The sequence below is a fragment of the Chlorocebus sabaeus genome, chromosome 26 (assembly GCF_047675955.1).
Source record: "Chlorocebus sabaeus isolate Y175 chromosome 26, mChlSab1.0.hap1, whole genome shotgun sequence".
Classification (NCBI taxonomy): Eukaryota; Metazoa; Chordata; class Mammalia; order Primates; family Cercopithecidae; genus Chlorocebus; species Chlorocebus sabaeus.
Window position 1 is genome coordinate 19311565 of NC_132929.1, and position 26650 is coordinate 19338214.

A 26650-nucleotide genomic window follows, 5' to 3' on the forward strand; every position below is an offset into this window, starting at 1 on the left:
GGTGAGAGGATCACTTGAGCCCAGGAGGTCAAGGCTATAGTGAGCACTGATGGTGCCACTGCACTCCAGCCTGGGCAACAGAGTGAGATAATGGCTCAAAAAAAAAAAAAAAAAAAAGACAAAAAGCTATTATTCTCCATGTTCTAATTTATAGTTAAAATTATTTTTATTTCTTTAACTTCTCCTCATAAATACTATTTTCCAACCACTGTCTTCATTGCTTTTTGTTTGCCCAAGAACTAAAATCATGAAATAAACACAAAAGCACTAGCATTTTCAATAATCTGGATAGTAATAATATTAATAAAATAGTAAGTTTTACTATGGCAAAAAAAGCTGACTCTGCCAATTAACAATGTAAACAAGAATTCATGAAGGATACTATTAAAATAATAGAATATCTCAATGCTTTAGAAGCTTCTTTTGCATATAACTTAAAAGTACTCCAAAATAACTACATTAAAACAATCAACAAGACCTGATATTTCGTTGGCACAGGTCATTAGCAGTATTTAAATGTAATACAATTATAAAAATACTCTATTACAGAATTTTAGATTATTCACTTTATTCTTCACTACAGCTCTTCAAAATCAAATAAACTGTATTAAGTCTTAGTTTTTCAGGAAGAAAAAGCACAGCCAGGATCAGGAGACCTAGGTTCTAGTCCCACCTCTATCATTAACTAGCCAAAAGACGTTAAAAAGAGACTAAATCCAATAACCCCTCATTTCCTTTTCAGCTCTAACATTTCTTATTCTCAAGATTTTAAAAAGTGCTAAATATAAAAGCTAATAAATAGGGACAACTTTTTTTTTGAGGCGGAGTCTCGCTCTGTCACCTAGGCTGGAATGCAGCGGTGCAATCTCGGCTTCTCATGCCTCAGCCTCCAGAGTAGCTGGGATTACAGGCGCCCGTCATCATTCCAGGCTAATTTTTGTATTTTTAGTAAAGATGGGGTTTCACCATGTTAGCAAGAGAAGTACTAACCCCATCTCTACTAAAAATACAAAAATTAGCTGGGCGTGGTAGCATGCACCTGCATGTTACTCAGGAGGCTGAGGCAGGAGAATCGCTTGAACCTGGCAGGCAGACGTTTCAGTGAGCCGAGATTGTGCCACTGCACTCCAGCCTGGCAACAGAGCAAGACTCCGTCTCAAAAAAAAAAAAAGAAAAAAGGGACTGTTCTAGGCAAACCAAAAAATATGGTCACTACCATATATAAACTTGCCAAATACTGTTTTTTCATTTCATCCTAGAAACTTGTTTTCTTAAGTTTGTGTCTTGTTCTTACTTTGTTTTTGGAGCTTGTTTTGATTTTACATTATATTAACTCATTTTTTTTTTTTGAGACAGAGTTTCACTCTGTTGCCCAGGCTGGAATGCAGTGGCTCAATCTCAGCTCACTGCAAGCTCCGCCTCCCAGGTTCACGCCACTCTCCTGCCTCAGCCTCCCAAGTAGCTAGGACTACAGGTACCCGCCACAACACCCGGCTAATTTTTTGTATTTTTAGTAGAGACAGGGTTTCACCGTGTTAGCCAGGATGGTATTGATCTCCTGACCTCGTGATCCGCCCACCTGGGCTTCCCAACGTACTGGGATTATAGGCGTGAGCCACCGTGCCTGGCCCTTTTTTTTTTTTTTTTTTTTTTGAGACAGAGCTTGCTCTTGTTGCCCAGGCTGGATGGAGTGCAATGGCGCGATCTCAGCTCATGGCAACCTCCACCTCCCAGGTTCAAGTGATTCTCCTGTCTCAGCCTCCCGAGTAGCTGGGATTACAGGTGCCTGCCAACACATCTGGCTAATTTTGTGTTTTTAGTAAAGACAGGGTTTATCCAAGTTGGTCAGGCTAGTCTCGAACTTCCAACCTTAGGTGATCTGCCGGCCTCCGCCTCCCAAAGTGCTGGGATTACAGGCGTGAGCCACCATGCCTAGCCTACATTATACTAACTCTAAGGATTCACAAAGATTGAATTATTTTCAGCTAATGTCATACTCTACAAATTATTTTATTTTATTTTTGGGAAACAGAGTCTCACTCTGCCGCCCAGGTTCTAGCACAGTGGCATGATCTCGGCTCACTGCAACCTCTGCCTCTCACGTTCAAGCAATTCTCGTGCCTCAGCCTCCCAAGTAGCTGGAACTACCGGTACACATGACACCACACCTGGCTAATTTTTTGTATTTTAGTAGAGATGGGTTTCACCATGTTACCCAAGATGGTCTCAAACTCCTGAGCTCAGGTAATCCGCCCACCTTGGCCTCCCAAAGCGTTAGGATTACAGGCGTGAGCCACTGCACCCAGCCTACAAATACTTAGAAAGTAATCTATGTTTTCATGCTAAATTTCATAAAATAAAGAACAAGAACTAATATGTTTTCCAGTTTCAGGTTTAAGAGACTTGTATTTTTTGAACCAAGTTTAGAAACTTTACTTAATGCCCATAAAAAGGAAATAACTAATTAACAGGATACTCATCAACAGTTCTGAATGTGATTTGACCACATACAGTTAATCAAAAAAGATCCTTCTATTTCAAGGCAACTGTCAAAATCTATACACACAGAGCAAGGATACAATCTAAGTCGAAAAAAACAGATTGGCACAATTTCTAAATATTTTTTACCAAGTAGTCCTAAGTTATAAAGCTGATAAACCTCAAATATCTCTAATTGCACAAATACTTAACAGCTATTAAAAAAATACAATCCAGGCTGGGTGTGGTGGCTCATCCCTGTAATCCCAGCACTTTGAAAGGCCAAGGCAGGTGGATCACTTGAGTCAGGAGTTCGAGACTCGCCTGGCTAACATGGTGAAACCCATCTCTACTAAAAATACACAAAAATTAGCCAGACAGTGGCATACGTCTATAGTCCCAGCTACTTGGGAGACTGAGGCACGAGAAATCACTTGAACCCGGGAGGTGGAGGTTGCAGGGAGCTGAGACCGCACCACTAGCGGTACTCTAGCCTGGGCAACAGAGTGGGACTCCATCTCAAAAAAAAAAAAAAAGCAATCCAAAAAATTTAATTTCCTAATTATTATTGGTTGTTCATAAACATAATGTTCACTCCTGACATAAGCATGCAGTTCTCGCCAACTTTCCATTCCAAATTATAATGTAGGTGGAGACAGAATAATCTACAATCACACTCACCACTAGAACTTTCACAGAAGCTTTGTGAGGCATGGGCAGAGGGCTTCCCCAGCTTCTGGGCCTCTGCACCTGAGCTTAGCTGCTTTGCATTAGCCATTTTTGAGTCTTCTGTTAACAAATTATTTGTTTTCTCCTGAGTTTGGGGCTGCTGCAACTCCTGGTCAAGTCTCAGAGGATCATCTGCTCTAACTAAAGGTAAGGGAGGCTGTGAAGAGTCTTCCTCTACAGGTTCTGCTTCTGCAGTCCCTGATTTCAGAACTCCTTCATATTCTACACTCTTTTCTTCCTTGGTATCTAATCTATTCTCAGCACATGGTTCTATTTCTGGAGCAACATCCTCCCATGACTGGGAATCTGAGCACTTCTCCACTCCCTCCAAAGGTTCACAAGAAACATCAACTCTAGGAGATGGCTCTTTCACATCTACAATGACAACACTGGAGTCCTCTGAAGTAGCTTCTTCCCAAGCTTCCTGATCCTTATGTTCCAATTCTTGGTCAAGTATCGCCAACTTTTGAGGGGAATCAATAGTAATCACACTGGTTTCAACTTCCATAGCTTCTGAGCATTCTTTTTTGGGGATTTCCTTTTGAAGACACAACCCTTGGGACTGAGTTTCAGTCAGAGAAAGGTGCAATGGGACACTCTCCATATTTTCTTCTTTAAGTTCCTCTCCTTGACTTTCACAAGGTGTCTCAGGGATTTCTTCCACCTCAGACCCTGAAGACCCCTCCTCTGGATGGTGTTCTTTAATTTCCATAGCTTCCTCCTGATCTAACACACTGGAGAGTGCCTCAGATCGAGTAGCTGGTGAAGGAACTGCCTGACTCCCTGAATCACAAGTGAGATCAATACAAACATCTTCCGCTACCGTTTCTTCTCTGCCCTTGCAACCAGTGGCTAAAATACTAATGTCATCCCTCGTGTCTGTGTCATCTCCCTTTGTTTTGTCATCATTCTGACTCAGTTGTACTTCACCATCCTGTGCTGGATTCATCAAGATACTATCATTTTCAGCAGGAATAAATTTAGAATTGAGAACTGGAGACATGGGTTCCGTATCCTCAATCTGTGTGTTTTCTCCATCTTCATCGATCCTGTGAGAACTCAAGCTCTCCATCTTTGGGGACTGACTATATTCACTTGTTGAAAGCATCAATTTGCAAGAATCCCCTGTCAAAGATAGCCCAAGATCCTCAGGGGAATTCTTTGGTTCAATCTCTGAAGTTTTAGAGCATTCAACTGTCAAAGATGAACTATGCAAATCTCCATCTTTCTTCCCATCGTTTGATTGTTCTTCCAGACTTGGGGAGGGAATAAAAATGTCCTAAGGAAGAATAAAAAGACACAAATCGTAATTTGTACATGATCATACATCTTTTATATCTAATCCCTGGATTCATATAAAATTTCTAAATCAAGTCAAATTTCTAAATCAAATTTTTAAATTCATATAAAATTTCTACATCAAATTTAAGAATTAAAGAACTCTAGGATAGCCAAGAGCAGTGGCACATGCTCCAGCCCATTTCAATTCTCACAAAGTGGGAATACATACTCATTTTACTTCACGATTTCAAAATATGCTAGCATTCAACACAGTGAAACCCCGTCTCTACTAAAAATACAAAAAGTCAGCTAGGCGTGGTGGCGGGCACCTGTAATCCCAGTTACTTGGGAGGTTGAGGTAGGAGAATCACTTGAACCTGGGAGGCAGAGCTTGCAGTAAGCCGAGATCGCGCCACTGCACTCCAGCCTGGGCAAGAGAGCGAGACTCCATCTCAAAAAAAAAAAAAAAAAAACCTAGCGTTCATAAAGCAGATATTAAAATCCAATGGCCAGGTGCAGTAGCTCACGCCTATTATCCCAGCATTTTGGGAGGCCGAGGCAGGTAGATCCTGAGGTCAGGAGTTCGAGACCAGCCTGGCCAACATGGTGAAACCGTGTCTCTACCAAAAATACAAGAATTAGCTGGGTGGGGTGGTGCATGGCTGTAATCCCAGCTACTCAAGAAACTGAGGCAGAAGAATGGCTTGAACCAGGGAGGCAGAGGTTGCAGTGAGCCAAGATCATGTCATTGCACTCCAATCTGGATGACAGAGCAAGACTCCATCTCAAAAAATAATAATAATAATAATAAACAATATAAAATCCAAAGGTTACAATATCAATAGTCAACAGAGAAATACAAATTAAAATCACAATGAAATGCCACTACACGCAACAAAAGCAACTAACATAGGCCAGGCGTGGTGGCTCACACTCGTAATCCCAGCAATTTGGAAGGCCAAGGCGGGCAGATCACCTGATCTCTACTAAAAATACAAAAATTAGCCAGGCGTGGTGGCGAGCACCTGTATTCCCAGCTACTCGCAAGGCTGAGGCAGGAGAATCACTTGAACCCAGGAGGCAGAAGTTGCAGTGAGCTTAGATCGTGACATTGCACTCCAGCCTGGGTGACAGAGCAAAACTCTGTCTCAAAAAAAAAAAGCAAACTAACGTTAAAATAGTTCACAAAACAGCTAGGCATCGTGGCTCAGCCAGGTGTGGTGGCTCACGCCTGTAATCTCAGCACTTTGGGAGGTTGAGGTGGGAAAACTGCTTGAGTCCAGGAGTTCAAGACCAGCCTGGGCAACATGGCTAGACCCCATGTCTACAGAAACTTTAAAAATTAGCCAGGCATGGTATTGTGCCCCTACAGTCCCAGCTACTTGGGAGGCTGAGGCAGAAGGATCACTTGAGCCACAGAAGTCCAGGCTGCAGTTAGCTATGATTGTGCCACTGGGTGACAGAGAAAGGCTCTGTCTCAAAAAAAGACGAAAAAAAAAAGGGCTCACAAAACCAAGGATTAGCAACAATGGCGAACAACTGCAACTCTCGTACACTGCTGCTGGGAATGCAAAATGTTACACTCACTTTGGAAAAACAGTATGGCAGTATCTTAGAAACATTCATTACTATATAACCTAGGCATTCTACTTGTAGGCATTTACCTAAGAAAAATAAAAATATGTGCCCACAGAAAAGATGGGCATCCAAATGATCGTAGAACTATTATTCATAAGATGTGCATGCTGGTCAGGCACGGTGGCTCACATTTGTATTCTCAACACTTTGGGAGGTCAAGGCTGGCAGATCTCTTGAGGCCAGGAGTTTCAGGCCAGCCTGGCCAACATGGTGAAACCCCGTCCCTACTAAAAATATAAAAATTAGCTGGGCATAGTGGTGCACACCTATGATCCCAGCTACCCAGAGGCTGAGGCACAAGAATTGCTTGAACTCAGGAGGCAGAGGTTGTAGTGAGTCAAAATCACGCCACTACACTCCAGCCTAGGCAACAGAGCAAGATTCTGTCTCCAAAAAAAAGATGTGCAAAAGATCATAGGATTATTATTCATAAATTCATGGGAAATTATTCATATATTCACTCATATAATGGTCATATATTAATTATAATTGACTAGATTATTCAAAATAACCAAAAACTAGAACCAAATGTCCTATCAATTGGTGAATGAACAACTTGTGGATACACATATTATGGAACACTATCCAACAATATAAATGCAATAAAATATGAATATGTATAATACAAGCAAATCTCAAAAATATGCTAAGTAAAAGAGCTCAAAAATAAAAGACCATACACACTTCCTGATTCCAATTACATGAAATTCTTTTTATTTTATTTTTTTTTAAAGACAAGGCTTCACTCTGTCGCCCAGGCTCTGGAGTGCAGTGGTGAGATCATAGCTCACTGCAGCCTCAATTTCCTAGGCTCAAGCAATCTCCCACCTCAGCCTCCCAAGTAGCTGGAAATACAGCTGGGCGCCACAACACCCAGATAATTTTAAAAATGTCTTTTAGAAATGGGATCTTGCTATATTGCCCAGACTTGAAACTACTGAAATACCAAAACTATACTGACAGAAAACTGATGTGTGATTGCCTAGGGCAGGAGAAGGGAGTATGTTGGGCAGCAGGGAGATCAACCACAAAAGGTTATAAGGAAACTTTTTAGGGTGAGGGAACTGTTCTCTACTTTGATGGTGGTGATGGTTACACAGCTGTACACATTTGCCAAAATTCATCAAAACATACATGTAAAATGACAATTTTATGTAACTAATACTTCAATATTTTTAAAGAGACAATAACATAAAACTTAGCTGCTTTTACATAAGAATTTACATTTAGTGTGTAATTTTGCCTAATGTAAATGATGTAAAACTCCAGACATAGATGGGCAGGCATTCATTTCCTATGTTTTGTTTTGTTTTGAGACAAGGTCTTGCTCTGTCACCCAGGCTGGAGTGCAGTGGCTTAATAATTGCTCATTGCAGCCTTGACGTCTTGGACTCAATTGATCCTCCCACCTCAGCCTCCCAAGTAGCTGGAACTACAAGTGTGCACCACCAAAGCAAGGTAATTTTTATATTTTTTGTGGAGAAGGTCTCGTTTTGTTGCCCAGGCTTGTTTCAAAATCCTGGGCTTGAGCAATCTGCCCACCTTAGCCTCCCAAACTGCTAGGATTACAGGTATGAGCCACCATGCCCAAGCTTTTTTTCCTATGATTTTTTTAAGGGAATGAGGAATCAAATGAGTAGTCAAGCATTCTGTATATTCCATAACTTCTGGTATTTCAATGTCTGGTATTTTTGTTTATCCTATCAGATTGTAACAATGATCATAAGTTTGAATCTATTCATATACTCTCAGATATGACTGAGTATAAACCGGTTCAAGCCAGATGCAGTGGCTCTAACTTATAATCCTAACACTTTGGAAGGCCAAGGCAGAAGGATTACTTGAGCCCAGGAGTTTGAGATAAGCCTGCACAACAAAGTGAGACCCTGTCTCTAGCAAAAAAAAAAAAACATTAGCTGAGTGTGGTGGCACACGTCTGTGGTCACAGCTACTTGGGAGCCTGGATGGTCAAGGCTGCAGTGAGTAGTGATTGTGCCACTGCACTCCAGCCTGCACAACAGAATGAGACCCTGTCTCAAAAGGGAAAAAAAAAAAAATGGTTCAACATTTCTGAATGGAAATTTAGGAAAACACAACAGCCCTGAAATCCTATATGCCATAATGCAATAATTCCATTTCTGGGAAATTAATCAATGAAAGCACACTAATATTTACCCACAAAATGGTTCACTGCTATATTATTATTTAGAATAGGAAACAATATGAAATACCTTAAATGGTTACAAATAGGAATTTTATTTATTTATTTATTTTGAGGCAGGGTCTTGTTCTGCTGCCCAGGCTGGAGTGCAGTAGTGCGATAATGGCTCACTGCAGTCTTGACCTCCTAGACTCAAATGATTCTCTTACCTTAGCCTCCCGAGTAGCTAGGAATACAGGCACACACCACCACACCTAATTTTTTAGATCTTTTTGTAGACACGAGATTTTGCCATGTTGCCCAGGCTGATCCTGAACTCCTAGGTTCAAGCAATCTGCCCGCCTCAAACTCCCAGAGTGCTGGAATTACGGGCATGAGCTACCTCGTCCGGCCAAGATAATAATTTTTAAACTGTGATCTATCACATGATAGAATGTTTTATGGTCTACATGAAAGTATACAGAAGAACACTAAAAGATCAAAAAACATTTGGGCTCTAGCAAGAAGTTTCTATTTTAGTAAAAAATTATGTGGATATACATTGTAGTCTTTTTTTTCTTTTTTTTTTTTGAGACAGAGTCTTGTTCCGTCACCCAGGCTGAAGTGCAGTGGCGCCATCTCCACTCACTGCAACCTCCACTTCCCAGGTTCAAGTAATTTTCCTGCCTCAGCCCCCAGAGTAACTGGGATTACAGGCACCCGCCACCACGCCCGGCTAATTTTTGTACTTTTTAGTAGAGATAGGGTTTCACCATGTTGGCCAGGCTGGTCTCAAACTCCTGACTTCAAGTGATCAGTCTGCCTCAACCTGCCAAAGTGCTGGGATTACAAGCGTGAGCCACAGCACCTGGCCATTATACTCTTTTTACACATTTTATCATATATAATCTTCACGTAATTCTAGTTAATAAACATATAACAAAAAAAGCTAAGAGTTGGCCAGGTGTGACGGCTTATGCCTGTAATCCCAGCACTTTGGGAGGCTGAGGCAAGTGGATCATGGGAAGTCAGGAGTTCGAGACCAGCCTGACCAACAAGGTGAAACCCCATCTCTACTAAAAACACAAAAATTTGTAGTCCCAGCTACTCGGGAGGCTGAGGCAGGAGAATGGCGTAAATCCACGAGGCGGAGCTTGCAGTGAGCTGAGATCCAGCCACTGCACTCCAGCCTGGGCGACAGAGCGAGACTCCGTCTCAAAAAAAAAAAAACACAAAAATTTGCCAGGCGCATGGAGAGACTTCATTTCAAAAAAAAAAAAAAAAAAAAAAAAGAGTTGTATTTCTTAGGTAGAATAACAAATGATCTTATTTTCTCTTTTTTCTTTTCTTCAAAACGGGGTCTTGCTTTGTCACCCAGGCCAGAGGGCCGTGGCACAATCATAGTTCACTGCAGCTTCAGACACCTGAACTCAAGCAATCTTCCCACCCAAACTCCTCCCCTGCGCCAGGAGCTGGGACTACAGGCACACGTTGCCACACCCGGCTAATCTTTTTTTTTGGGTGGGGGGTAGAGACGGGGGTCTCACTACGTTGCCCAGGTTGCTGTCACACTCCTGACTCAAGCTATCCTCCCACCTTGGCCTCCCAAAGCACTGGGATTACAGGTGTAAGCCACCATGCATTACCACATCTTCTGCAAGAAATATGTATTTTTTCCCTTGTTGCAAAAAATAAGTCATTTTACAAAGGCTCATAGATAAAACATCACTAATGTAAAGCTATAAATGCCTTTTTTTAAATGAAACTCACAACATAAAATTAAGCCATTTTAAACTAAACAATTCAGGCTAGGCGCGGTGGTTCACGCCTGTAATTCCAGCACTTTGGGAGGCCAAGGCAGGTAGATCACTTGAGGTCAGAAGTTTGAGACCAGCCTGGCCAACATGGTGAAACCCCATCTCTACTAAAAATACAAAAATGAGCTGGGCAAGGTGGTGTGCACTTGTTGTCCCAGCTACTTGGGGTGCTGAGGCACGAGAATCACTTGAACTCAGGAGGTACAGGCTGCAGTGAGCTGAGATTGTGCCACTGCACTCCAGCCTGGGTGAGAGAGCAAGACTCCATCTCAAAAAAAAAATAAAAATCACACACACACACACACACAAAAACAAAAATAAAATAATTGAGTGGCATTTGGTGCATTTACAATGTTGTGCCACCACCACCACTATTCTAGTTTGAAAACATTTAATTGTCTAATTTGTCCTCACCAAAATTAATACATATATCAAGAATGAGAAAATGTTAACTATCAAACTATGTTCTACTAATCATCTCCCCATCCCTCATATTCTGGTAAAGGGTCAAAGAGGCTATGCGATTGACAAGTTTATTAGGAAAGAAAGAAAAAAAATTGACAAAATTACCTTTATCCCAATTTTCTCTTGAAGAGTAATAATCTCTTTACACATATTTAAATCTTCTAACATCAAAATTAGGTTGCCTTGGACTCCAGGAACCAAGGTACAAAAGAAATAATAGATGTACAAGGGTTACCCATTAAGAATAACATGTACAAGTTTGACATATAATGAAAAAAGTAGGGAACTTAACAAAAATGGAGAACTGAACATACACATATTCAGAGTTTTCTGAAATCCCATTAAGTAATGGTAGAGTGATTTTCCTTAAGCACAAAATTTCAAGAAAAAGAGAACAAAGGCCGGGCGTGGTGGCTCATGCCTGTAATCCCAGCACTTTGGGAGGCCGAGGCAGGCGGATCACCTGAGGTCGGGAGTTCGAGACCAGCCTGACCAACATGGAGAAACCCTGTCTCTACTAAAAAAATACAAAATTAGCCGGGCATGGTGGTGCATGCCTGTAATCCTAGCTACTTGGGAGGCTGAGGCAGGAGAATCGCTTGAGCTGAGGAAGCGGAGGTTGCTGTGTGCTGAGATCGCGCCATTGCACTCCAGCCTGGGCAACAAGAGTGAAACTCCGTCTCAAAAAAAAAAGAGAAGAAAAGATAACTGCAAAAAAAAAAAAAATCTGAAAAAGGTAATCTATTTAACAGAAGAGTGAAAGCTGAATTCCTAAGCCAGCAGTGGAGAAAGCCAAGAAACACCCAGAGTTATATCACAGTTCCAACTCCCATAATCTCACCCTGCCCCTCCTCTGCCCTGGAGAGCGTAAAATAGAGTGTCCCAGGACTGGCAGACAAGAGGTACAGTTATCAGGAAGTACAATGCTGAAAATAGGGAGATTAAATGAAAATCTACATATTGAATGAAACCTGCACCTGTCTCCCAACCCCTTCCCACCCAAAGCCCTCTTCCATTAATAGACTTCTAGTACAATGGCAGCCAAGCCTATGCCCCACAAATAGGAGATGAGAGATTTTCCTAAGGGATCTGACCAGGCCAAGATAAATCAAGATACTGACATTATGGGACTTCCAATAAAATGTCCCTGCGGATCACATTACAGCAAATCCCAAAAACAAGAAGACCCAACCACCAACTCAGAACTATTAATCATCTGTCTGATATTTCACTCTTGAACATCAACAAATAAACAAAGATTACCAGACATCTAAGGAAAGCCTCTAATTTGAAAGAGATCAAAACAAACAAAACTAAAGTCCATCTGGAAGAAACAGTGACTATTCCAGAGAGGAGAAAACTGTTATTAATACTGTTACAGAGATAAGATAGTATATCCATAAAATAAGAGAAATTGTATTTAAAAAATATATTCTGAAAAAAAATTTAGAAATTAAAAACCCAAGAGTAGAAATTAATAACTAAGAGAAGAATTAAAAGATGGTTGAACCGGGCAATTGCACCTGTAAGTATACATAAGAGAAATAAAACTATGTTCACACACAAACCTGTCCGTAAATGTACACAGCAGCCTTATTCACAATAGCCAAAAGGGGAAACAACCCAAATGTCCATCAAATGATGAATCGATGAGTAACTGTGGCATATCCACACAATGGTATTATTCAGCAATAAAAAGGAATGAAGGCCAGGCACGGTGACACACGCCTGTAATCCCAGCACTCTGGGAGGCCGAGACGGGTGGATCACCTGAGGTCGGGAGTTCAAGACCAACCTGACCAACATAGAGAAACCCTGTCTCTACTTAAAAAAAAAAAAAACATACAAAATTTGCCAGGTGTGGTGGCGCATGCCTGTAATCCCAGCTACTCAGGAGGCTAAGGCAGGAGAACCGCTTGATCCTGGGAGGCAAAGGTTGCGGTGAGCCAAGATCACGCCATTGCACTCCAGCAAGGGCAACAAGTGCAAAACTCCATCTCAAAAAGAAAAATAAACAAACAAACAAACAAATAAATAAATAAAGGAATGAAATTCTTTTTTCCTTTATATTTTTTATAGACAAGGATAGATCAACAGAAAAAAAAGGAATGAAAATCTGACACATGCTACAGTAACATAGGTGAACCCTGAAAACATTACGCTAAATGAAAGAAGCCATTCACAAAGGTTATGTATTTTATAATTCCATTTATATGAAACGTCCAGAATGGGCAAATCTAAAGAGACAGAAAGTAGACTGGTGGTCTCTAAGAGCCAGGGGTAGAAGAAAGGTTGAGTGAGTGCTAATGGGCATGGGTTTGGGGGAGGTGATGAAACTAATCTGAAATTAGATCATGGTGATGGTTGCATAACTCTATTAATATATTAAAAACCATTGGATTGTGTACTTTAAATGGGTAAACTGAATGGTATGTGAATTACATCTCAATATAGCCACTGTTTTTTTAATGACTGAAGAAATCACCCAGAAAGTTGAACAAAATGAGACAGAGATGATCAAAAGTAGGAGACAAAATAAAATTAGAAGACTATTCTAGGAGTTTCAACATCCAAACAACAGATAGTCCATTAAAAAAAGAAAAGGAACAGAGAAAACAAAGGGAAAGAAATTAAAGAAATAAATTTCTTTGAACTGAAGGACCTGAGTTTCTAAACTTGAGAGGGCCTACCAAGTACCTAATACAATGAATGAAAATAGACCTATCCCAAAGGTCTGGAAATTTCAGAACACTGGGAACAAAGAGAAAATTCTACAGGATTTCAGTAAAGAAAAAACAGATCACCTACTAAAAGTCAAGATCAGATTGCCTTCACACTTTGTTTTTTGCTGCTGTTGTTGTTGTTTTGTTTTGTTTTTTTGGTAGAGACAGGGTCTGGCCATGTTGCCCAGGCTGGTCTCAAACTCCTGGCCTCAAGTGGTCCCCCCACCTTAGCCTCCCAAAGTGCTAAGATTACAGGCATGAGCCACCATGGCTGGCCTGGCCCTCATACCTAACAGCAGCACTGGAAGTTGGAAGACAAAAGAGCAATGCCTTCAAAATCTTTAAAGGAAAATTATTTCCCATCTAGAATTCTATACTCCTGCAAACTACAAATCAAGTGTGATAGCAGAATAAAAGCTACTAAACAATGTCCCCCACCAAAATAAGGGAGTAAACCAAGCAAGAAGATATGAAACCCAAGAGGTATCCAACACAAAGACAGGTAAGGAGAATCTCCAAGGATGACAGTGAAGGGAGGTAACAGTTATGCACCAGGAATAGAGGGCAACAGTACAGATTAGAAATCAGGAGGGTCCAAAAGAGGTTTCTCCAAAAAGATGAAACAGAAAGTCTAAGGCTCTTCAACATCCTGAAAGGAGTTTCTGACAATTGGTGGAGAGTCTAGGGTTGATTTAATGAGAGTCACAGAAAACTAAATAAAAAAGCCCCACAAGTACAATTTCAGAGAAAACAAATTACAGAAACATGAAAAAATAATCATAATATGTCATAGGCTCTGCAGTGAACTGTTTACATAGCGATAATGTAAACTCAGTAATAATCTAAACAAAATTATGATTTAACTATACTTGGAAAATGGCTAAAATTTTTTTACGAAAATAGACTGGTCACGGTAGCTCACACCTGTAATCCCAGCATTTTGGGAGGCCAAGGCAGGAGGTCTGCTTGAGCCCAGGAGTTCCAAGACCAGCCTGGGCAACATAGTGAGGTTCCACCTCTATAAAAAAAATTTTTTTTTTTTTTTTGAGACAGAGTCTCGCTCTGTCGCTCAGGCTGGAGTGCAGTGGCCGGATCTCAGTTCATTGCAAGTTCTGTCTCCCGCGTTTACGCCATTCTCCTGCCTCGGCCTCCTGAGTAGCTGGGACTACAGGCGCCCGCCACCTCGCCCGGCTAGTTTTTTGTACTTTTTAGTAGAGACGAGGTTTCACCGTGTAAGCCAGGATGGTCTCGATCTCCTGACCTCGTGATCCGCCCGTCTCGGCCTCCCAAAGTGCTGGGATTACAGGCTTGAGCCACCATGCCCGGCCCTATAAAAAATTTTTTAATTAGCCAGGTGTGGTAGTGTGTGCCAGTAGTCCCAGCTACTCAGGAGGCTGAGGTGGGAGGATGGCCTGAGCACAGAAGTTCGAGGTTACAGTGAGCTAGGACTGCTCCACTGCACTACAGCCTGAGCAACAGGTCAAGACCCTGTGCCTAAGAAAAAGAAAATATAATCATGCTATGTAGAATTATGGAGGTAAATACCAAAAGAAAAAGCATAAAGAATGAAAAGTGGTTATCTTTGGGTAGGAAGAGGAAGAGGTCTTGTTTTAACTATCTGACTTATTTTTGGGGTTTTACAAATGCTTATTAAGTAAAATCAAATCTTTAACTTAAAAGCTATGTTGTAAAGGTTTTTTATTTTTATTTTTTTGAGACAAGGTCTCACCCTGTTGCTCAAGCTGAGTGCTGTGGCATGATCATGGCTCACTGCAGCCTCAACTTCCCGGACTCAAGCAATTCTCCTGTCTCAGTCTCCTGAGCAGCTGGGACTACAAGCGGGCACCACCACTCCTGGCTAGTTTTTGACCATTTGTAGAGATGGGGTCTCACTATGTTGCCCAGGCTGTTCTCAAACTCCTGGGCTCACGTGACCCTCCCGCCTTGGCCTCCCAAAGTGCTGGGATTATAGGTATGGGCCACTGTGCCTGGCCTACTAAAGGTATTCTTGAGAGACTTTTTAGGAGGCAGGGACTGCATTGGTTGAGGCATCTGATAAAACATGAGGCTGGGCGTGGTGGCTCACACCTGTATTCCCAGCACTTTGGGAGGCCGAGGCCGGCAGATCACAAGGTCAGGAGATCGCGACCATCCTGGCTAACATGGTGAAACCCCGTCTCTACTAAAAATACAAAAAATTAGCCGGGCGTGGTGGCAGGCACCTATAGTCCCAGCTGCTCAGGAGGCTGAGGCAGGAGAATGGCGTAAACCCGGGAGGCAGAGCTTGCAGTGAGATCAAACCACCGCACTCCAGCCTGGGCGACAAAGCAAGACTCCGTCTCAAAAAAAAAACAAAAAAACAAAACAAAAACAAAAACATGAGTTCAAAGAAACCTGACTAGAGTCATCTTAGGTTCCAAGAATCTCTGAACTATGTTCAGAATCACTCATTTGTCTGAAATTTTCATTGCTGATTTTTTGGCTAATTCTGAAGGTCTTTGGTAAATGTTGAAAACAGAGCAATTCCTTCAATAATGCCTTGTTTTTCAAAATGTCCGTTCTCCCTTTGTAGCCAGGAATTATCTCTGCTCCCACCAACTGGTAGGAATACCTTTCCAAAGACCATAAATGTCTTGTTTGGTCACTGATAAACATCTATAACCATTTTCTTTAAATCAGTGTTGGAAAAATCTTAGTGCTCTCTGTCAGTGCTTACAGCTCATTCTTAAACTCTTTATTTCTTTTTAAAACACGGTCTCACTCTGTCACGCAGGCTGCAGTGCAGTGGTGAGATCTTGGCTGACTGTAACCTCCACCTCCTGGGTTCAAGCGATTCTCCTGCCTCAGCCTTCCAAATAGTTGGGACTATAGGTGCTTGCCACCATGCCAGGCTAATTTTTGTACTTTTTGGTAGAGACTGGGTTTCACTGTGCTGGCAATACTGGTCTTGAACTCCTGGTCTCAAGTAATCCACCTGCCTTGGCCTCCCAAAGTGCTGGGATTACAGGTATGAGCCACTGCGCCTGGTCAGATTTATAACTTTTTTTTTTTTTTTTTGAGACGGGGTCTTGCTATTTTGCCCAAGCTGTTCTCAAATCCCTAGGTTCAAATGCTCCTCCCCTCTCAATCTTCTGAGCAGCTGAGATTATAGGCATGCCCCACCACGCCCAGCTACCTTTACATATAACTTAGAAAAATAAAAGCTAAAGAAGGCCAGGCACAGTGGCCCACACCTGTAATCTCAACACATTGGGAGGCTGAGACAGGAGGATTACTTGAGCCTAAAAGTAAGAACAGCCCTGGCAACATAGTGATACCCTATCTCTATAAGAAAAATTAAGAAATTAGTTGGGCATGGTGCCACGTGCTTGTAGTTCCAGCTACTTGGGAGGCTGAGGTGGGAGGATCGCTTGAGACTAGGAAGTCAAGGCTACAGTGAGCCATGGTCGCACTACTGCACTCCAGCCTGGGCAACAGACCAAAATCCTGTCTCAAAAAAAAAAAAAAAACGCTAAAAAAAATGATGTATGGTTTGAACATCCATTTCACCTCCAGGTAACCTTGTTTTCAACCCTTTTACTGCCAGCAACAGCTATCCTTATATGCAGTATTTACCAAGTGTAAGGCACTAGTCTAGGCATTTTATATATATTAACTCAACCTTCATAAACATCCTATGAGGAAGACAGTATCAGTATCCCCACCATTTGACTGATGAGCAAACTAAGATTCAATTTCAACTGGTCACAAAGGTAGTAATGACAGAGCCAAGAGTGAGTCCAGGAAGTTCTGACTCTAGAGTCATTTTTAACAATGCCACCAAATTGCTTCTAATGAACTGCATAAAACAGAATCCTTTAACAAAACAAGTTTTAAAACTCCAGAAAACAAACCAGTTTCTTTCTTCCTACTGTCCCCTCCTCACTAAATTTACAGTTCATTACTATTCATTTCCAAATTTTACTTTTAAATACAAACTCTTGTTATAACACCTGCAAACTGAAAGGTATAAAATAAGTTCTCCCAATAAAACTACAATAATTCCCCCACTTAAGGTCTTATAAGAATACGTATTTAGATTGAATATATAATACAGTCATTTAGATTTAAGGATTTTCAACTCACTATGAAACCTGAATTTCATTTCTTTAAATATTTAAATTTAAAATTATACAAATTAATAGTTTTCCCTTGCTTTTAGAAGAAAATACACATTGGAAAACTAAAAACCATATTGATACCCTAAGTATAGGAATGATCCTGTACTGAGATCACATCTACTTAAATAATACACAACTTTTGAAAGGATAAGTGAAGACAATATAACACTGAGAATTGGCCGGGCGCGGTGGCTCAAGCCTGTAATCCCAGCACTTTGGGAGGCCGAGACGGGCGGATCACGAGGTCAGGAGATCGAGACCATCCTGGCGAACACGGTGAAACCCCGTCTCTACTAAAAATACAAAAAATTAGCCGGGCGAGGTGGCGGGTGCCTGTAGTCCCAGCTACTCGGGAGGCTGAGGCAGGAGAATGGCGTAAACCCGGGAGGCGGAGCTTGCAGTGAGCTGAGATCCGGCCACTGCACTCCAGCCTGGGAGACAGCGAGACTCCGTCTCAAAAAAAAAAAAAAACACTGAGAATTATTACAACACAATGTTAACTGGAAAAAGAAAATTAAAGTTGTGCTATATAAACAACTTTTTAAAAAAACATCAGCATATGGGGGCACATATCGTCAGGACCTCCTGTGGCTGTGTCATGGGCAAAAAAATTTAGTTATTGAAAAAAACCATAAGCATGTGGAAAGACAAAAATTACAGTAACAGTTGTGTTAAGGTAGAATAATGATTTATGTCCCTTTGCAATTTTGCAGTAACATTTTCAAAAAGTTTAAAGACACTGTAAAAAGTTTAAACATAAAAAAAAAAATCAAGATGTTAGGTGACTTTGAAACTGTTCTAAAACTACTTTGTGATGACAGCTTCACAACCCTGTAAATTTTTTTTTTTTTTTTTTTTGAGACGGAGTCTAGCTCTGTCGCCCAGGCTGGAGTGCAGTGGCGCAATCTCGGCTCACTGCAAGCTCCGCCTCCCGGGTTCACGCCATTCTCCTGCCTCAGCCTCCCAAGTAGCTGGGACTACAGGCGCCTGCCACCGCGCCCGGCTAATTTTTTCTATTTTTTGTAGAGACGGGGTTTCACCATGGTCTCGATCTCCTGACCTTGTGATCCGCCCGCCTCGGCCTCCCAAAGTGCTGGGATTACAGGCGTGAGCCACCGCGCCCGGCCTCTTTTTTTTTTTTTTTTTTTTTTTTTTTTTTTTTTTTTTGAGATGGAGTCTCCCTCTGTCACCCAGGCTGGAATGCAGTGGCGCGCTCTCAGCTCAGCTCACTGCAAGCTCCGCCTCCCGGGTTCACGCCATTCTCCTGCCTCAGCCTCCTGAGTAGCTGGGACTACAGGCGCACGCCACCACGCCCGGCTAATTTTTTGTATTTTTAGCAGAGACGAGGTTTCACTGTGTTAGCCAGGAACAACTCTGTAAATGTACTAAAATATCACAAAATTGTACATTTAAAATGTGTGCATTATGTGGTCTGTAAACTATACCCCAATAATGCTGCTTTAAAAAAAACAACTCTTTTTACAATACTCACATGAGAAAACTGAGGCTGGGATGGGATAGGAAGTGACCCAGAAGTGAAGACTGGTGTGCTCTGAGATATTGGTGTTGAGGCTTGTGGTGATACAGCGGGCTCAGGTGGGAGAGGGCGGTTTTCTAACTCTACTGGTTCATCACTTTGAAGTTTCTTCTGAAAAGGCTCTCCTCCTTCTTCAGATAACACTGACATGTCCATTGGCTTATCTGGTTTAAAACAGGAAAAACAAATTGAGAAATATCACTCATCAATATTACTCATGTTCCAACACCACTAAGAACAATTACATTACAGACATTTTCACTCTAAAAAAATAATGATGCAATTTTTCAGAAAAGCTGATGGAATAATAGTAGATTGGGTCCTAGCAATCTAGCAATACTTCCTTTGGTTGGAAGAGCTGCCCAAGCTTCTATTTTTAGGTATAGATCAAAACTGGATGCATCTGGGGCTACCCACCCATTCATAAGAAATATTAAATTAACTTGGCTCCTTTCCTGATTTTATAGCTCAGTTTTTTCACTTCCCTGTAGAAAAGCCCAAGAAAAGCCCAAACTACAGTTACCTAATTTAACCATCATATAGTCTACCACAGGCCTTGAAAGACAGTGAACTTGTTACCACTTTAAGTAAATACAGCATCTATAATTCATATTTATGAACTCATTATATTTGCATTAACAATTGCTAAATGCAGAGAGATGGATGCCTGTACAAATATAGATGAAGAAAAAAAAAATCTATCAATGCCAATCAGCACTGATCTATCAAAGAACTAGGAAAGAGAAGACACTAATCCTGACACAAATTAGGAGGGAACACACACACAAAACACGAAACACTGCTTTCCCACAGTATACTACCCACCTAGGATCTTGCTTGGAGTCAGTCTGGCTAGCTAAGTATTTGATTCATCATTTTTATCCCCTATCTTACAACTTGACCCTAAACAGGCCTCCTCTAGACCACTCACAAACTACTTAACAACATTTACCTTTTCCCCATAATTCACATTCATGCTACCAGTTACCCAAACTGCAACCTCAATACCCAGCCTTGCTGCTTAGCTTAGTCTTAACCTTACCTGTCTACACCTAATCTAGGATCCGGTGCTACCGGCCTTTAATATACTGCCATGGCTGTGCTAAGTATTTTTGTTGCACATTTTGAACTTTCTTGCCATGACAAAGCACATTAAAAACCTGATGTTACAGGTACTACATATAAAAAAGGCTTTAGGTTAATAATCTAAGAGAAAAGCAAAAAAACAAATAAATACAAAAAGCACATATAGTTTCACAAACACTGATGCACATATTAAGCAAATGCATTAAATCTAAAATATAACTGACAAGTGAAAATATACTGTTACATAAAAAAAGAAAACTGAGTCATATACACGACATGATACCAATTATGTAAAAGTACTTTATGTACTGAAAACTGAAATATATCCAAATATACTAGTTGTAAATATATCTGGAGTGTACTATCACAGGTGATTTTTATTTTCATTAATTTCCTATATACTTAACAAACTTTCTACAATAAATATTAACTGTTTACAATCAGGGAGAAAGCATTTTTTTTTTTTTTTTTTTGGAGACAGGGTCTCGCTCTGTTGTCCAGGCTGGGGTGCAGTGGTACAACCCTGGCTCACTGCAACCTCTGCCTCCCGGGTTCAAGTGATTCTTCTGCCCCAGTCTCCTGAGTAGCTGGGATTACAGGCACCTGCCACCACACCCAGCTAATTTTTTATATTTTTAGTAGAGATGGAGTTTCACCATGGTGGCCAGGCTGGTCTCGAACTCCTGACCTCAGGTGATCTGCCCGCCTTGGCTTCCCAAAGTGTTGAGATTACAGGCATGAGCCACCGTGCCCAGCCTGAGAAAGCCTATTTAATGTAATTATTTTTATATTTTTTCAATGTTCACAGTACAGATAAAAGAAACTGTTCTAAGAATTAACCAGTCTTAACTTGTATTACCAGGGTTTTTGTAGAATTAATTCACCTAATCATGTTATGCTTAGACTGCTATTAGTCCATCTGGATACCTACAACTGATTTTAAGAGAAACAGCCAGAGACAAATTTTGTAGCAGAAGAAAGCCTAACATCAAATTCTATCACTGATAAATTACATTTGAAAAACTGTTAAATGTCTACGTTTTATATTACTCAAGAGCAGAGAAAGGATATAATAGGAGGCATATATATGACAGGTAAGGGCACAGGCTCTAGAGGCAGCTTCCTGAGTTCAAATTCTGCCTCTACATCTCATTAGTTGCAAAATCTCTCTATGCCTCCATTTTCTCATCTGTAAAATGGGGATAAAAATAACATCTCCTTCTTAGGATGTTTGTGAGGATTCAGTGAGAAAAACCACAGAAATGCCTCTAGAATAATGCCTTGCCTATACTAGGTGCTCAATAAATAAAACCATTACTTGTATACGAAAGAGTAAAAAGATGAAAATCATAGAATTTATTAGAAAAAGCTTTGTAGAAATCATAGGAATTCAGAAACATCTTGAATGACTGGATAGGAGATTAGATCAGAGCAAAAGAAGCTTAAATAATGAGATAAATTAGGTAAGTGAAAAGGAAAGCTTTCTTATGAATAAAGTAATATAAAATCTCTAAGTCTTCAAAGGAGTAAATGAATGAAGTTAAAATGTTTACCACCTACTTTCAACCACTCTTATGCTAAAACTATTTTAATAATAGCAAAAATAACCTATAAGGACCACAAGAAACAAGCTGGTTCCTTCTCACCAGAAATGTGTTCACATGTTGCTAGAAACAACTAGGCCATTAGTAATAAGCCCAGTTCTTCCCCACACTAATTCATTTAAGTTCAACTTCAAAAACAAAAATTTTGGCCAGGCACAGTGGCTCACGCCTGTAATCCCAGCACTTCGGGAGGCCGAGGTGGATGGATCACGAGGTCAGGAGATCAAGACCATCCTGGCTAACACGGTGAAACCCCGTCTCTACTAAAAAATACAAAAAATTAGCCGGGCGTGGTGGCGGGCACCTGTAGTCCCAGCTACTCGGGAGGCTAAGGCAGGAGAATGGTGTGAACCCGGAAGGCGGAGCTTGCAGTGAGCTAAGATCACGCCACTGCACTCCAGCCTGGGTGACAGAGCAAGACTCCATCTCAAAAAAAAATTTCCTTCAGAGCCTTTTTAAAAATTGAGCCAACAATACAGAAATCTCAATAGAATTAGTGCCAGAAAAGCAAAGAATGGGGGATGGGGTTAGATTAAAAAAAAAAAAAAGGAAGGAAAAGCAAAGAACTGAGGACAGCACTTAACAGTAGGTCTTATCCCTAAAGGTTACACAAACATGAATCCTACAGAATTGTGTAGGTCACAAGCATTCCTAAGTACAAAGAAGCAGTACATTTTGCAAGGCAGAAGAAGTGTTGCTCCTCTTCTAATCTGAGATCAACAGAGAGATCAAGAGAGCTCACCTTGTCTCCCTTCTTGCTCTGTGGGACTGCTAGGAACGATAAAAGGAGTAGATCGGAAAGCATCAGGAGAAGGAGCAACAAGATCTGAGGAATTCCTTTATATAAAGAGAGAATCACAGGTTATTTTACCATAGCCACAGTTTTGCATTTCTGTATTTGTTTTTACTTTTTAACAGGAAAAAATATCTAAGGCATTCAGATAAATACTTATCAGCACTTCTCCCAAATAGCAACCTGAGGCTGGTGGAAGAACCAAAAATACTTCAATAACTATTTCCCATACCAGACATTTCTATTGTAAAATAAGAACTTTTTCTACAAGAGAGTAAGGGCAAAGTGAATGATCAGACACAAGGACATCATGATTGAAAAGCAAGATGAGCAGTGCTAGAAAATAAATTCATTTGCAGAACTGAGACATAAAACAAAATTATTCCATTTTTTTGCCTAATAATAGACAGACCATGCACATTTTAATTAGAAAACAAAACTAAAACTAAACAAAAAAAACCAACAAGCAAACCTCTTTGCCCTAACACAGAGATAAAGAAATCCAACTACTGTTAACAACTATTTGCCACCCTCTGCTATTGAACGAGAAGAATTGCAAGTAAAACAGAGGAGCAGAATGCGTGTTTTGGATGTGTAACATTTTCTAAATAACTGCGCCTTTTCTTTTTTAGTGAAACCTTTGGGCCACTATTATAAAATTTTCAAATGGGAAAACAGATTTATCTGCCTTCAACAGTTCTTCATCCCCAAAGCTCTAATGCATATGTTCTACCATTTGGTTTCAAAAAGAATTCTAGACTCGCAGGCAAGTTTAGCCTCTTTCAGTCTTAGTCTAAGACTCTCAGGCACATACTGCCTCGGTATAAGCTATTTCAGGCTTACTTACGTGGAAAGACTCTCCTGAACAAGGGACCTCTGACCAGAGAGCTGCAGGAGATGCAGAGTGGTGGCAGGTGTGGAAGCCAAAGAACATCCACCTTCCTCCCTTGAAGGAGTAGAGCAACCATCAGAAGATACTGAAAAAAAGAAATTCCAGTTGCACTTACTTCTCAGATTGACACTACTGAGTTGCCAAAAACCATTCAGTACTGCAAAGAGTAATATCCATATTTCCAACATATTTCCATATTTCCAAAAGGGCAGAAATTCCAAAAGGGCAGAAATTGTTTTCTATTTATAGTACAACGAATGGAATACCACAATAGCACAAATCTTGAGTAAACATTAACCACCCCTACATGGGCTTCTTGAATAAAGAATAGATGAAGAGTTCCTTAGTCCCTTCTGTCATGACCTAAACTTGGAGATTACAAGCCAGAATCCTAGATGGGGACGGTAGCTCACACCTGTAATCCCAGCACTTTGGGAGGCTGAGGCGGGCAGATCACCTGAGGTCAGGAGTTAAAGACTAGCCAAACCAACATGGTGAAATCCCATCTCTACTAAAAACACAAACATTAGCTGGGCATGGTTGTGGGCACGTGTAATCCTAGCTACTTGGGAAGCTAAGGCAAGATAATCACTTGAACCTGGTAGGTGGAGGTTGCAGTGAGCTGAGATCGCGCCACTGCACTCCAGCCTGGAAGACAGAGCGAGACTCTGTCTCAAAAAAATAAATAAATAAATAAAATAAAAGCCAGAATCCTTATACTTCTGCTTAGCTGCTCTTCTTTCTTGTGATGCTTCTATTAAAAAACAGCAAATAAGCCTTTTATTCCAACGTCTACCTTAGGTGAAGTCAAGCTTAGGCCATGATACAGATGAGAGAAGTCAAAACAATGCACATGATACCTGATGTTATAAATGCAGCAGTTTTCATGATTTGGGTCTGCTCAAAGGTGACAGAAAAGACTAATGCATTAGTAAAAGGATTTATGAGCAGCCATTACTGATTTATACTATCAAGAGTCTCCTGTTGGTCCCTTCCCCTTAGCAATAGATGGAGTATCAACTATATTAATCCCAGCGTAAAAGAATTTCTTAAATAAAACCTTACAACTTTAGTAAGAGGCCAACAAAGGTTCCTTGGTGACCCTCTGAATGTCTTGCACAGCAACCTGTATCACAGCATAGCAAAGGAATATACCCTTCTTCCCTTCCCTCCTTACAACCAACATAATATGTTTTGCTGGTAAATAACTCAAGTTTTCTAGCTCTCTGAGGCTGTGGAATGAGATTGGTGGAAGTTAAAGAGGTGTGAAACAAATTATATTCTTTTAAGTTTTATGTCCTTTCTGCTAGATTTTAAATTCCTATCTGTGTCAGATTAACTAATAAACAGATTAAGGTAGTAAACTGTTACCCAGATGAATATGAAAAACCTAAGCTTAATATCATATTTAAGATCTGAAGACATAATAGCCATGTAACAGAAAATGGCGGCCAGGTGCAGTGGCTCACACCTGTAATCCCAGCACTTTGGGAGGCCAAGGCAGGCGGATCACGAGGTCAGGAGATCGAGAACATCCTGGCTAACACAGTGAAACAACCCCGTCTCTACTAAAAATAGAAACAATTAGCCAGGCATGATGGTGGGTGCCGGCAGTCCCAGCTACTAGGGAGGCTGAGGCAGGAGAATGGCATGATCCCGGGAGGCGGAGCTTGCAGTGAGCCAAGATTGCACCACTGCACTCCAGCCTGGGCAAGAGAGCGAGACTCTGTCTCAAAAAAAAAAAACTAAAAGAAAATGGCTAGTATCCATAATACTAAATTCACTGTATTAGCTATTCTTCACTATCTCATTTCCAAAAGAGAGAAAATTATGTCAAAATATTAAATGGAAATTATTCCCAAAAAGCCCTTCTCACTAATTAACTAGAAACGTATTTTCCTTCCATATCACAAACAAGTCTGCAAACCTATAAAATGCTTTGTAACTTAACCAGTAGCCTCAGAACTAAAAGTTTAGATCTTTGGAGAAGAGCTATAACAGCAAATCACTCTTGGTACCTGTTTTATTGCTCTGGTCAAACAAGTCTTCCTGAGTTGACAAAACCTCAGGCTCTGGTGACTTCTGAATCTGCAGTCCACATTCCGTAAGTTCTTGTGCAGACAACTGTTCTTTTGCTTCCACAGCAGCAAGACACACTTTGGGGCTAAAACGCATGTCCTCTGACCTAGGAAATTCATATCACCAGGAGAAAAAGTTCCTAAGTTCACATGCTTTTACTAAAAAGCTTTTCCTGTTTTGTGTGTTTTTCTTTAATAATTTCAAAAATTCCAGTGGCTCTAATTTACATAATTATCTATTAAAAAGCAAATAAACTGTTCTTTATAGTGATAAAAGTCCTCAGCCCATTTTAAAACCTGTCTCACTCTCTCACACAGCCAATACCTGTATTCAACTCTGCTCAATACTGTGCTTCATGCTTTCTAAGATTTCTGATGAGTGACTTGGGAGATTTTTGTTACATATAATGTTATCTAGACCTGTATGAAGAATTCTGATCCAGACCCCAATAATGCCAGTAAGGAGAACAGTCCAAACTATGACATTCCATGGAATTTCGTATTTGATGAGAATTATCCTCTGTACTAGTGCCACACATATCTTCTGCTGACCTTTTCCATTTGATGTACCCAAACCCCAAACCAATTCTCCTTCAGACCAATACTAACACGTGGAAGACATTCATCCCTGGCCCCTTTCCAGAGACTTACGCGGTTCACCTGTTCTACCACTCCCCAGGGTAAACAGAATAGCATAACTAGATGGAAGGCAGCATCTAAAAGAAAAGCCTAAAAAGTCACTGTTATGCTGAGTGTTTTACATTAGAAAGACAATTTCTCTTGATATTCAACTTTGCTTAGGATACTCCCTCCCCACTCTTTCTATTGAAGGAAATAACAAAACAATACTGAATGTTTATCCCCTTCCCCAAACTGGAAGCATCCCGGTTTTCTTCTGCCATATTCAAACTTCACCTGCTGGCCAGAGGCAATGAACCTTTGGTTATAAAAATCACTAGAGACGAAGCAGAGGCACATTTCCCAATTCCTACCAAGTTAAGAGCCTAAAGAACCTGAGAATCCCTACATCTATTGATACCATAAAATACCAGATGCAAGATATCTGAGAACCCAAAGCAATCTGGGTGCTCCTCAGGTATAGAAACAATAGGCTTTCAAATATAATATTCATGTTACTCTTCATAACACCAGAGAGGCTAAGTACCCCTCCCACAGACAGGCAGTGTCTCTGTAGACAAAGATCCCAAAGGAGGAGTGGCAACCAAAGA

General features: G+C 40.8%; 1 protein-coding gene across 2 annotated transcripts in view; it reads right to left on the bottom strand.

Moving 5' to 3' along the window:
- The window catches only part of TP53BP1 (tumor protein p53 binding protein 1), an 87087-nt gene that overhangs the window by 44412 nt on the left and 16025 nt on the right, over positions 1-26650 (bottom strand). For both annotated transcript variants that reach the window (XM_008016850.3, XM_008016848.3), the window contains exons 8-12: positions 25362-25528; positions 23299-23428; positions 22401-22495; positions 18924-19132; positions 3160-4486 (exon numbers count right to left, since the gene is read on the bottom strand). In XM_008016850.3, the coding sequence (XP_008015041.1) occupies positions 3160-4486; positions 18924-19132; positions 22401-22495; positions 23299-23428; positions 25362-25528 (1928 nt within the window). The remainder of the gene's footprint in view (positions 1-3159; positions 4487-18923; positions 19133-22400; positions 22496-23298; positions 23429-25361; positions 25529-26650) is intronic.